The 14,035-nt window shown below is 36.7% G+C and overlaps 1 protein-coding gene across 1 annotated transcript in view; it reads right to left on the bottom strand.

Moving 5' to 3' along the window:
* Positions 1-1,432: 1,432 nt before the first annotated feature.
* Positions 1,433-14,035, bottom strand: part of LOC117916663 (callose synthase 3) — a 33,023-nt gene continuing 20,420 nt past the window's right edge. The window contains exons 22-43 of the mRNA XM_034832802.1: positions 12,582-12,716; positions 12,363-12,457; positions 12,102-12,186; positions 11,861-12,021; positions 11,573-11,696; positions 11,366-11,466; positions 11,158-11,284; positions 10,916-11,067; positions 6,723-6,832; positions 6,484-6,606; positions 6,340-6,408; positions 5,937-6,126; positions 5,701-5,851; positions 5,319-5,438; positions 5,113-5,231; positions 4,931-5,014; positions 4,605-4,717; positions 4,284-4,513; positions 3,392-4,189; positions 3,248-3,298; positions 2,517-2,702; positions 1,433-1,899 (exon numbers count right to left, since the gene is read on the bottom strand). Of these exons, the coding sequence (XP_034688693.1) occupies positions 1,651-1,899; positions 2,517-2,702; positions 3,248-3,298; positions 3,392-4,189; positions 4,284-4,513; positions 4,605-4,717; positions 4,931-5,014; positions 5,113-5,231; positions 5,319-5,438; positions 5,701-5,851; positions 5,937-6,126; positions 6,340-6,408; positions 6,484-6,606; positions 6,723-6,832; positions 10,916-11,067; positions 11,158-11,284; positions 11,366-11,466; positions 11,573-11,696; positions 11,861-12,021; positions 12,102-12,186; positions 12,363-12,457; positions 12,582-12,716 (3,573 nt within the window). The 3' untranslated portion in view covers positions 1,433-1,650. The remainder of the gene's footprint in view (positions 1,900-2,516; positions 2,703-3,247; positions 3,299-3,391; positions 4,190-4,283; positions 4,514-4,604; positions 4,718-4,930; positions 5,015-5,112; positions 5,232-5,318; positions 5,439-5,700; positions 5,852-5,936; positions 6,127-6,339; positions 6,409-6,483; positions 6,607-6,722; positions 6,833-10,915; positions 11,068-11,157; positions 11,285-11,365; positions 11,467-11,572; positions 11,697-11,860; positions 12,022-12,101; positions 12,187-12,362; positions 12,458-12,581; positions 12,717-14,035) is intronic.

The raw sequence follows: 14,035 nt of genomic DNA on the forward strand, positions 1-14,035 counted from the left end.
CCCAAATATGTTTATGATGGTCGAAGAAGACCATTATGTGCATGTTAAACAGTAAGGATAGATTCCTCCTCCTATCTTTGTATGTTAATGACATTTTATTGATTGGAAATAACAAGGAGATGATTATCGCCACCCTAAGATGGTTCTCCTCCACTTTTGAGATGGACGTACTCGAAGTGAAGACCCTGAGGAATTGTTCAAGAAGACTTCTTAGTTTGTCTGAAAAGACTTACATTAAGAAGATTCTTCAATAGCTCCAAATGTAATGTTGCAAACCCATTCACACTCTTGTTGAGAAAGGGAAGACGTTAAGTTTGAATTAGCATCCTACAACTCTAGAAGAAAAAGAGAAAAAAAATGGCTTGTTTTCCCTATGCTAGCCCAATTGGAAACTTGATGTGCGTTATGCATACACATCCTAATATCTATTACATGATTGAGTTACTATGTTCTAGTCAAATCCTGACCTCACTCATTTGAAAGCAATAAAGGGGATACTTCAATACCTTAAAGGCATACTAGATTATGCGCTCAATTATCAAGGATTTGATTTGCGCTTAGCTTGTTATAGTGATGTTGATTGGGATATCAACTTAAATAAGTGCAAGTCAATATTTAGTTGATGGCATCATGCCTTGGAAGAGTGAAAAGCAATCATTTATAGCATTATCCACCATGGAGTCGGTAGTATATTAATTACTTGTTCACCATTGTTTAGGAAGGTATTTGGTTGAGGAGGCTACTTCATGAGATTGGTAGTGTTGCATGGGCTTCTAAGCCAATTATCATATATTGTAATAGCTTTATGGCTTTAGCCTACTCAAGGATCCCAAGTATCATGGTTGAACCAAAGGCATTAATATTAGATATCATGTTATACAAGATATGAATGCATAGGAGAAAGTGATCCTAGAGCACATATCTACGGGTCACATGGTTGTGAATCCCTTGACCAAGTTGATACTCTTGAGATATTTATCAAACTTATGTTAAAGAGTATAGGACTACAAGATTGTAATTTCATATTGTATTATTCAATTAAGCATCATCCATTTATTTCTTTTTTGATGTTGTCAGATTGAAACAAAATTATTTATTTGATTGACACACACATAACTTGAACATACAATTTGTACCATAGCTGAAAAGGTACGTCAATAGGCAAAGATTGGCTCACTCACATGAGCGATCACCCTTGGTGATATGGAAAGCAAGCAAAGATGAGCTACAATTCAGGAGCCAACTCACCATTCAAATACCATAGTTGCTTTTTAAAATGTATGTTTTTTTTTTTTTTTTCCGGTATTCTTCTCTAATCCCCTCTTTGAACCTATGCTTATCTAATCACACTTTATTCTTCTTCTTAGATTTTAAGTGCATAATCCAAGTTGATACAAGATATTTACAGTTCTCCACATCTACATCAAACAAATGATTTGCAAGAACTCATAGATGATATAATCTTTAATTAATAAGATGTACAGAAAAGAGCTGGCAGGACTTCCCAGTCAATTCTAACCAACAAAAATGCTGCCCTATCTCAATCCATATAATTACAACAGCTTACAATAATAGATATGAACAAGCTCACAATAATAGTACATACGAACATTAAACCAAAATGAACACTTAGTCATACTCTCATTTACCTTACTCTTTGTTGCGAGAAGACCGATCCTTCCTATGACCACCAAGAATACGAGAGATCTGCAGACCTCGGCTGAACGCTTGGTTGAATAGCATTCGGGTTTGGAACTCTGAAACAAAGGGAAACCATGCCAGAAATGCAACTGGGGTGAATAGAAGCAAGCCCATGATGATCTCATACCCACGAGCAAGTGTTTGAACCGATCCCCAGAACCCAGCTCGCTGAACAACAGGCTTGCAGGCTTGTGCAATCTGAAAACCAAGAAGAAAATTTTAAGCCTATAGAGGCTGAACCAGAAGCCATACAAGAAATAATCTCGAGTCTGTGCAATCTAGTCTCCATGGGTATTCCAGCTATGGTACAACAAATGGCTTGAAATAAGGAATTGGAAGCAGCTAACAAGCTTGCAACATTTGGGGTGCTGCTTTTGGTTTGCAGGAATATTAAAGGAAATAAAAGATGGGAATTAAGGTGAATCATGCTACCATGTAAAAGATAGGAATCAATACCCCAATGAGAATGGTATTTGATTGCTATAACAATAATTTTTTTTATTCATAGTTCCATTTTCATTCTGTATTCCGATATTTCAAACAAGACCTTAGTTTCACCAATTTTCAGGGGAAAGAGTGTGATGAGGAATTCCATGACAGATGATTCAAAATCACTTGCTACAGTGATGAGGAATCCTATAATGGGACTAACTAGTAGTGGATCCAGCAACAACCTAGAATGTGGAGTAAGTTTGGTTCTGCTGTTTGAGAACCCATATGAGGCAGCTCAGTCCGGTGCGCTAAACTAAGAAACAGATTACAACATGGCTTCCAGACAAATATGGTAACAATACAATAAGAGATGAATTACTGACCAGAAGTAATCCCCAACCAGTTGGCATGAACGCAAGAATGCAGACTATGATGTCCTGTAAGGTCATATGGGGGAGCGCAATCAGAGTGACCAGAATGGAGACAAATGTCAGGAAGATCAATCCTTTAATTAGCCGGAACATGAGTTGGAAATCGGCACTGAATTTTCGCCGTCCCACAGAAACAGTCTGAAGACCCAACACACAGAAGTTAAAGAAAGCAGTCAGAAAATATTTTCAAACATTAAATATTCCTCTTTCTGAGAACATTCAATACTCAAAATCTGAAAATTAATGAGTCTCATCAAAGAAGCAAAATGTTATGTAAGACTGCTCCGCAATCATTTGGCCAGTGATGAAAAAATTCATAATATGCGAAAATATAGCAGGCTGGTTAAAAAAACCCTGGTTTACTGCATCAAGGAAAAATCAATATCACCCAAAAATTATCCTCCTCCACTTTCTATATTGGGATTCATCTTATTCTTGAAAATATCACAGAGCATTATTGCCAAGAGTCGGATGAAGAAATTCTCACAAAAGATATCAGAACACAAATCTCTGAGTTCTCCTAATTACTTGTGAACAACTGGAATTTAGAAATTAAAAACGTCATCCCATGGATATCTACAACCTAGATTTCTATCAGGACAAGAATACCATTGCTGCTTGGACTAAGGAAATTCTGAAAAGAAATGATTTTTGAACATATCAGTAAGAATTTTGCCACTCACCTTCATCACAAACAATATTATACAGATCACCAGCCATGATATGCCATAGACCTGTGACCCATGGAAGAGAAAGTTAAATTGACTTCAACATTTCAGGGGAAAAAATAGAAGGAAAAATAAAGTGACCTACAACCAAATGCATACCAGAAAACTTTTGGTATTCTTTGTGAGGTTCAGGTGATAAACAAGCCCATATTGATAGATGAAGAACCTTAACGATAACAATATCTCAGCAATGATACCACGCTTTCCAGAATGACGAAGATGTTCTTGCTCCTCCTCCCACCATGATTCCCAACTTTTTTCTGCAGTTACACCAATTCCCCCTCGGTTGCTTACCCACTTATTCCAATCAGTCCAATCATCAACAATCTTCTGCCACTCAAACCCAGAAGGATTGAAGAGGAAGGGAGCAAAAAGCCAGGTTCCCACCATGAACCACATTGATATAGTGATCAAGACATAAGCAACTGCACTTCTATAAGTATGTCCAAAAATTTGGTAAACAAGAAGCAGAATCATCAGCTCAATTCCCTTAACAAAATGACTACGAGAATAGAGCCTATAGTTTTCAGCAAACTTCGCATGGAACACCACGAATCCTCTACCTGTAGGTCTATATTTTGCACCTCCATGGAGTAATGTCCTTCCATAATAGTGGGTCTTTGTTCCAAGAGAAAATGTGAAAAATACTGGAGCCAATTGTAATTGCATCAGTATGAATTCACTTAATGCAGTTCGGAACCCCCTCTCCAAGCCAATTTCCATCAACATAGGCAGTGCCATTAAAAATCCAATTTGGACAAATGATTGAGAAGCAAGGGCCACTTGCAAAGGTTTATTGTCTCGAAATGCTGCTTGATTGCTTAAACCTTCTTCAAGTCCACTAAGGACAAGATAAAGACGGCCATATAGGAATACATATACAGTGAGTACTGTTATCTGTTGCATAAAGAGTCAAAAAAATGTTCAGATAACTGTCAACTGAGTAAGACTTTAAATACCCACAAAGATAGGCTGGAAAGCTGCAACATACCAGGGTACTGAAGTAAAAACCAATCGTTGTGAAATAACACGACAACATCCGGAAGAAGTCAAAACGGTGTCCAAGCCTGTAGATATCACGGCTTAATGTCTGTTCTCCATTGCCATTAGCTATCTTTGCCTCAAACATAGAAATCTGGTTAAGGCCCACATCCCTCCCTTTTCCAACTTGTATATATTCATGATGAGTGACATTGCCTTCACGAAGTGTGGAATTGAATCCTGCACTCATGGTCACACCACAAAAATCAGACTAAAGCTGAGATCACACATAAAATACAACATAAAAAGATTTAGAGACTTTGTCACATACCTGCAAATATGTCCTCACTTAAATTTATAATCTTGGATGCTTTACTGATTCCTCCTCTAGTCAGGTGAAACAGCCTATCAAACACATCTGGATGCCCATAGTGGAACCGAACCCTGGATGAGCACAAGCAACAAGAAGGAAATATTTGGAAGTTGAGCACCATAAATATCAATAACCATCAATAAAAACACGCGAGAAAGATCACAAATGTTTTCATCCACAGATTGCAATCTTCTAAGAGAAACAGGAAAAGTATTTTCAAAATTAGACTGGAATTTGATCCCATGGTACAAACAAATAACTTCAAAGCAAATTATGGGTCTTACTTCAGAGGGTTGGCTAACAATCTCTGACCAATAGTCACAAAACTGGTCTCCTGATTTGACATGAACCATGCAAGAGAAGAAACACTGTACCAAATGATAAGAGAATATTAGCAATACCAAATAATAAAAAGCATAATTGCAATACAGTATGATAAAGCCAATAACAGTTTAGAGGCATCTACCTTCCAGTAAATATATGCTCCCTAAGTCCAAGAATTGTAGGGAATCTTACACCATCGTGCTTCGTGAGAAACTCTTGAAGCAAGTTCCTCATTTTTAAGGCTTCTTCCATGTAGTTGTCCTATAGTTATAGACACATCAACAAGCTGACCACTAGGAGATTGATATTATCATGATACCAAGGCAGAAATAACCATCTTCTTCATACCTGGTTCATATCTATTGCTTGCAAGCCTTCTCCGCGAGTGAAAATAATAGCATGATTCTGATTTTCTGGTTTTCCCTCACCAAGGATAGCAGGTCCAGGAAGTTTTATTTTATAAATAATCTGCATGAAGTGATTCAGACAATCGTTATAAATCATTATGCAGTTGTAAATTGATAAACAGATCCTTAAAATTTCATATTATGAAAATTAGGATTTTCAATGCATCACAATAAGGTTTTAACTGCACAGAGAAAATAGATAATATTCTCATTCAACAAATGAATGCCTGTTTCAAGCTCAAGAATACACAATTTTGCACATTTAAGCTATGTCTCAAAATTCGAGTAGCTTGTTCAGCTCTCAAAATCAAATAGAACCGTACCTGGTCTAAATTTTGCACCGGCTCTGAAGAATTAATGTTTGGTGGAGCAGCCTTCACCAGAACAGAATAGTAAGCCTTCTGATTGATCTTTTTTCTGTCCTTGCTAGGTTCTTCAACCTCATCAATGTATGCCACACGGAGGGAAGGGTATCTGCCACATGGAAATGCATATTCTCAGGTTTTAACTTGCAAAAAAATAAAAAATTGATCAAACAACAAATTAAAATTATACACACGTGGTCATAAGCTTCAAAATGTCCTGTGCACGATGATCACCAGAACGCTTGTGAATCCCATATTTCTGACAAGATACCACATAAGTGAACTTCATATCAGCTACAGCTTGACATTGTGCCCAGAGTGTTCTTTCCCCCTTGGAATGGTCCTCCGTATTTAGTTCAATAGCCTTATACCCTTCCATTAAATCTGACAAAGGGCAATAACAAAGTTCAAGTATTCATTCTATATATAATTTCTAAATCAATAACAATTTGTATTAAAAGTAAAAGATAGATTTTTGTATTTAATAGAAGAATAAATCAATAATTATACAAATTTTTTTTGATAGATAATAATTATACAAATTATGATCTACCATACTCAACCATTCCTTAATTTTCAAATGAAAAGATTAAGTACCTTCATCTTTGGCCATATCAAGGAAAGCCTGAAGCTCCAAAGCTTTCCGATAATACATCATACCTCTTACTGGCATTTGTAAGAATGCATTAGTCAATTTGTAAAGAAAAGAGGGAAGCTAAATGAAGAAGGATCAACCCTTACCAGTTTTGGACAATGTTTGACCCCTGTATGATGCCCAAAGGCGAAGGTCTTCTAATTTATCACGTTCCAAAAGCTCTTCTTCATTATCGCATCCCATTCGCTCAAGAAAGTTGTTCCATTCATCTGTATATTATTTTTGGCCAATTTAATACTAGCATAAAATTAACTACTTAAAAATGCATACAACACACAAGCCTACCATTTATGCAAGTACCAATACACAGGAGCAGAAATCAAACCTGGAAAAATCTTTTGCAAGTAAAAGAGGATTGAAACACCATCTTCATTTGGCACTTCCAAATCATGCAAAGAGAAGAGAACCTCCTCTGTGTAATATGGAGTCAACACACTACAAGAAAAATCAAATGCAATGAGTTAAAAACTAGAGGAGAAACATAGTATGCAAACAAATTTAACCACTCAGTAAACCTGATTTCAATACACCTAACTATTTAATGATATGGTAAATTGGATGTGTACCAGTAAAAAACTGGTACAGGAAACTCCACAGATCCCAGTATGCTAAATTTTCCCTGGAAAATTGCAGAAAATAGGCTAGTCTGGCTTGCATATGTACAGGGAATCCACTAGTATTACTTCCACACTTCAGCTTTTATTTATTTATTTATACATACATACATATATATAGATATGTATGTCTATCTATATACTCAAAAAAAAAAAATAATGCACGTCTCCAATCAAGTACCAAACACTGGATTTTCAAGTTCAAAATCAGCCATACATACCACATTTTGGTAATCCACACACTCAACTACAAATGCAATCTTAGCACTTTCTCCATCATTCACATGAAGGCAAAAATACAATAATCATGAGAAGCTAGAAAAACTAATATCTTTTAGACAGTTATCTGATAGGAAACACCAAAAAGGGAAAATGGAAGAGAAACAGATGGATAGAGTGAGAGAGAGGAAAAAAGGTGTGGCTGTCTAATCAACTCATACTCTATGCCTTTATTACATGAATATAAATACAGAACAAGTGAAACTACAAATTGACATTTCCCTATCTCAAGATAGTGCATGCTATGCTCAGGTAAGGATGGGGAGGTTCCATGTTCAATTCCATAACTTCCAAAAACAAAAAGAGGAGACAGAGAGGGATATAACAGGAAGAATTTACTTCTAAATGTTATCATGAATATTTTCTGAAAGAGAGAGGAAGGGAGTAAGGGAGGGAGGGAGGGAGAAAGAGGGAAGAAAGAGGGAACAAGGGAGAGAGAGGGAAGGAGAAAGAGGGAGTGGGGAGGAAGGGAAAGGGAGAGTGGAAGAGAGACAGAGAGAGCGAGAGTGTGTGTGGGGGAGAGAGAGAGAGAGAGATGGGGAGGGGAAAGGAATGGGGAGGGAGAGTGGAAGAGACAGAGACAGAGACAGAGAGAGCGGGGGGGAGGAAAGGAGAGGGAGTGTGGGAAAGAGAGAGAGGGAGGGGGGAGGAAGGGAGAGAGAGAGGGGGGGTAGGGGGTAGGGGGAGGGAGAAAGAGAATAGAGGAAGAATTTGCCTCAAAAAGAAAAAAGAAAAAAATTATATGTGATTTATTTTTATTTTTTTTGATAGGATAAAAAAAAATTATATGTGATTTATCATGCTCTTAGTATGAATATTTTGCATATTGATTGCTGATTTTCAGAAATGGAGCACATACTTCCCATACTTGAGTTTGTTCTCATCTCAATAAAGTATTGCTCCACCTCATTATGCCTAGTGTTTCCATGATCAACCAGATTATGAGCTAGGCTAATTGTGGCATTAATGTCAAATCATAAATTCATTGGACCCAAGGCCTTTACACATAAATCTTCTAGAAAGAATCTTCAACAAATAAGGTCACAAATACATCTCGTCATCGATATAGAGTCTATATCTGCACTTGAGATTACTATCATAAGCTTTTTCTTATTTCACCAAATATGAAGGCATACCTACAAAGATACACTATACAAAGGTAGATCTCCTATTAATGATGGAACAGCCCAATCTGCATCTATATAGGCATAAACTCTATCTGGTTGTACACCCACACAAAGTACCCTTGCAAAACAAGCCTTCAAGTTAGTCACTACCCTATTACAAATTTATCATCAATATAAATTTTGTCTCTAAATTTGAAATTACTATTATAGATTGTTTCTTATTTCACCAAAACTCAAGGTAATAACCAACAAAAGTACAACATATGAAGGTAGATCTCCTATTAAGGATGGAACAGCCCGATCCACATCTATACAAGCATAAAGCACTAATCTGGTCATGCACCTGAACAAAACACCCCCTTGCAAGACAAGCCCTTCAAGGCATCACTACAAACTCCTCATCTACACTTGCCACTACTACTATAAATTATTTCTTGTTTCACCAACCAATTTTATAACCAACAAAGTCACAATATCCCAAGGTAGAACTCCTATTGATGATGGAATCAACCCAATCCACATCCACAAAAGCATGAACTTTTTGAGTATTCATGAGCATGCCTTCAACAACTACCCTGTTTGCTGTCTCTTGATATGGGAAAGCAGGTGAATGAAATTGACAAATAACACTCAGTGTAAGCAATATCCAGTCTACTAAAGATAAACAGATCAATCTTCCATAACTTTCCTCTACATTCACAAATCTGTCAAAGGAATCGCCCCTTCATCATCCAGTCCATGATTCACCTTGATATGGATGCCTATTTAACAGCCTAGCATCCCAATTTATATCAATAAATTTATGATGTATGTTTGCTCCAAGTAAATATACCTGTTTTGGACTGAGCTAAATCAATTCCAAGAGGGAAGCTTATGCAGCCCAAGCTTTTTTTTATCTTAAAACTCTCTGTATCTTCTCCAGAAGGAAAACTCAGTTGCAATAATACCAATTAGCATAATGTTTGTCAACACACACAATCAGAGTTTTCCTCTTACCACCTTGAATATATGTCAAAATATGATGGGCCTTAGTTCAGAGTAAACTGAAGTTAGCCAAAGATCCTAAAAGCTCAGAGACTGACCATTGGAGACTTCCTTCAAGTGGAACACTTTTCCCATCTCTTGCTAAAACTTGGTATACTTAAGGTTGGACCATGTAGACTTCCACCCAAAATTATCATGCAAGTATATATTGGTACAGAGGCCAGTCCAGATTAGCTAGCAATGATGGCAAAACACATATAAAACAAATCATTGGAAACTGGAAAAAATGCTCCCCTTATAGACAGTAAACCAAAATTGGCCACCAGTTCAGGTCAACATCTTACAATACAACATTTTTTTTTTTTTTGATCAAAAACAAAAGATATATTAATTAATGTGAGGAAAACATAAGAAGGATGAGAAATCTTCCCCATGATATACAAACCTGATCAAAAGACGCAAACAAACCTCCACTCTACGAGGAGATCTGTACAAAAGGAACAAAAAGGACTATACAAGTATAATATCTCCAAAAGCTCATCTAGGTTCCTTACCATGTAGGCCAACCCTAAGGTGTACACACCGAAAGCCAATTAAGCTAAATGACACTCAAGGGAAGGGGTTTAAAAACATCAGTACAATAGATCCAAAAAGAGACAGAAATGAAGCAAGTCTCACATCATCTTAAGCGTCTTCCAAGTATCCTAAAAATTCCTAACATTTCTCTCTCCAAACAATCCACATCAAAGTGAGACAAAAAAACCTTCCAAAGAGTTTTGTCTCTAATAGAGTTCCCGAAACACATGAAAGAAATAACCATCATATCACGAACCCTGCTTAGCAGAACCCACACCATCCCAGCCTATGAGAATACCCTAAGTCATAACCCAAAGTAATAGGACAATGTGGGAAGAGATGGATCAATCGTCTCTCTACTCTCCTACATAGGATGCACCAATTAGGACCTAAGGGCTCTGAACGGCCTTCTCAATTCTAACATGTCATTGGTATTTACCTTCTTATGTGCCAATAACCAAGCAAAGGTCATGACCTTAGAAGGGGTTCTTGATTTCAACAAAATTGGATGGAAAGGAACTGAATCTAATAAATATGACAAGACTAAGAAAAAAGATTTTACTGAGATAAAAGTGGAAAAATTGACACCATTGTATTAGCTTTAATGTAAATGTCCATATACTGTATTACCAAACACAAATGAATGCAAGAGTAGAACAAAAAAACTAATAAATTGCATATCAGTTGTCCCAACACAACAAATTTTTATTTTACTCCACCATGCTAGGACCAAAAGCATTATGATTAAACATATTGAGTTATTAACCCATGGAAAACATCAAAATCACTCCCATTCACATGGAATTGGATGACATAAGATAACAAACCCTGTGAGGTCCAAGAGCGAGCGAATGTTTCTACTATTGGCCACAATTGTATGATAAAAAAAAATGTAAATGCAATGACACAAGTAAAAATAGTTAATAAGGAAATCTTACGAAAAGGAAAGCATATTGCGAACTTTAGGTGCAATAGGCATGTCCATGAACAAAGAATTCGAGAAGAAAGAAATACGCCTTCTAGCTTCCAAGTTTGACGGCACATCCATTGCAGACTCCTTTACAGTAAGCAATAGATAAAGTCTTTTGATCTGAAATATAATAGAAGTACTCATTAGAATGGCTATAAAATTCAGAGATTTAAACTTTAATTATGGCATATCTTTACCAATGAACCATACCTTCTCCTTCCAAGCTTCAGATGAAGGAAGAATTGGAAACTTAATTGCTCCAGAAGATGCAAATAACTGAGAATGTTGTTCAAGGGAGGTCATCCCCTCATACCCAGGTCCACCAGTGTCTACCAAACTATTCAGAAATACAGTGACACCATAAGAAAGGAATCATGGTGTTTTTTACTTCATAAGATAGAATACCAAAATGCCTCACCTGGATACATGATCCTCCATCATTATGTCTCTTGTTACTACCTCCAGCATGTCCTGGAAAAGAATCACAACTTGATCCCTGTCCTCCTGTTTATTCTCTAACTGTAAAATCAAACTGTCTTGGTTAGGAATCTTCGTAAACCCCACTTCTACAGTGAATTGAAAACAAAGTTATAATGTGACGTTATACTAGATTGTGGATTTTTACCAAATAGCCGATAAGCTTAACAAAGTGATCATAGAGGCTAGGAAGAGCGCTCATCTTGAATTCACTTATTAAATCACCTGCTTCTATGTGTTTGTCAACCTCAGAGAATATACATTCTATGACCCTGAAAAAATAAAAATCCATTAACAATAGGACACATCGGCATTTGTTGCATCTGCACTCAATCCTTACTAGGTAAAAGAGAGAACTCCAGCACAGAATAGAGAAGAAACCATATTTTCCTTTCTGTTCTAAAAAATGCCTCTTTAGAAATGCATTGAAGCTTACTCTTTCTCTCGGTCTCCCCGAACTAAGGATTTGATGATGTTCCTGAATGAAGCATAGCACTCATGAACAGCACAAGACATGTAGTTATCATTCTCAATCCTCTTCCTCAGCTCTTTGTCCTTACCATTACTGTCCTTAGCCATGTCCAATGCTATTGGAATCTATATAGGAGATGCAGACTGAATATATGGACAAGAGGGTTTCAGTAATATCCAAGAACAGCATGGTGATGAATACAAACCTTGCTAGCAAGTAAAAATGGAGGCCACTGCATAAGTTCCAAATCACGGTCAGCCCAATAAGGAACAAGCAATAAGTCCATTTCCCTGAAAATTAAAGCACAACCTAAACATGGTAGAACAGGAAGTAAAAGAAAAAAAAATACGAACTGAAAAACTAGAAACAACATCCACTACAAACAAGCAAAAGTCACAGGAATCCAAAAGTTATCAGGAACTTGAATCAAGATTTCTATGCTCCTGAGCAGCACCCTCAGGATTACCTATTGCTTATAAGATCTTCTTCTCTAAAACTAGTGATAATTTTGTTCCACAACTGAGCAAATCTTGCAGCCTCTTTCTCTTTGTTAAATGGTATCTGCAAAAATATTGAGATTAGCATAATTCAAGGCAAAAATAGTTCCATATTTTTTTACTTAGTTAAATTACAGATGCACCCAAAACAGGTTATAAAACATAGAAAATAAAGATAGAAAGTTAACCTGGGCAAAGTTACGAGAAAAAGTGGCTTTTAGTCCTTTCTTTTTTGGCTCACTCTTTTCTTCTGGAATTAAACAGTCATTAAAAGCACGAGGCAATGATTGAAATCGAGATCTTAGCATTCCTAAAGTTCGTATCTGGAAACAACAAAAGAAGTCAAACAAACAACAAACACAAAATTGATATCAGGACTATGTTATCCCTTTTACACAGGACTAGAAGAATATCACAATGAAAATCAAAGAAACGATAATGATTGCTGAAAGTGCTGCCAATGTAAAAATTGCAACTAGAAACTTTCAGATCTTTTTCCCCAGTAATTAATGAATTGGTCACCAAAAGACACCATAAACAAATACAACTTGCAGCCCCAACATTTCAGGAGCTCCTAGGGAGAAAAAGAAGGAAGGATTGTGTTTTAGACCCAGGTGGGTCTGTAAATTAGCCCTAAGTCCTCCTAACCTGCATAATTGGGCCCAAAACCCAATAAAGTCTTGCAAATTGAGACGAAGGACATTGACATTCCATAAACCCAGAAATGCCCTTAGCTGAGCTGGAAAAATAAAATAAAATAAAATCATACTAGAAATACAATTTTCAAAATGGATTCCAAGTTTGGCAATTAAAATATTTCTCCTATTAGTTTTCCTTTCTCCTATTAAACTTTCAGATCTTTTTCCCCAGTAATTAATGAATTGGTCACCAAAAGACACCATAAACAAATACAACTTGCAGCCCCAACATTTTTGGAGCTCCTGGGAAGAAAAAAAAGGGAGAAGTGTGTTTTAGACCCAGATGGGTCTGGAAATTAGCCCTAAGTCGTCCTAACCTGCATAATTGGGCCCAAAACCCAGTAAAGTCTTGCAAATTGAGATGAAGACAATCCATAAACCCGGAAATGCCCTTAGCTGAGTTCAAAAAAAAATAAAATAAAATTATGCTGGAAATACAATTTGCAAAATGGATTCCAAGTTCGGTAATTAAAATATTTCTCCAATTAGTTTTCCTTTTATGAAGAATTGAAGATGCCGAAGCCCTAAACGATTTGAAACCCTAGCTGCTATCATCTATTCTGGATCCTGGCGGTTATCGTTGTTGTAGCCATGCGAATATCCCCAAAAGAGCCCAAAGTCCTACAGTCGTCATCGTGGTAGTCAGCATCCCCATGTTCCTCACCGTCGCCATTTTCCTCTTCGTCGGCATTGAAAACTTCACCAGTGCAAATTTTTCGGTTGTTGGAAATTCAGTTTTCCATGTGCTTCTTGCTTAGGCACTTTATACATCATCTTGATTAATTTTGTATTTGGTTTTGTTTTTGCCCTTTTCATTGGCTTTTTCTTGAGAAAATTGGCTTGTTTGGATGGGAATGTGAACTATTTTTAGGCTCTTCTTTTTAGACAGGTTGGGGATTCTACTTTTAGTATTGGAACAAAGTGAATATGTGTAATAGACTTAA

The sequence above is a fragment of the Vitis riparia genome, chromosome 6 (genome assembly GCF_004353265.1).
Source record: "Vitis riparia cultivar Riparia Gloire de Montpellier isolate 1030 chromosome 6, EGFV_Vit.rip_1.0, whole genome shotgun sequence".
Classification (NCBI taxonomy): Eukaryota; Viridiplantae; Streptophyta; class Magnoliopsida; order Vitales; family Vitaceae; genus Vitis; species Vitis riparia.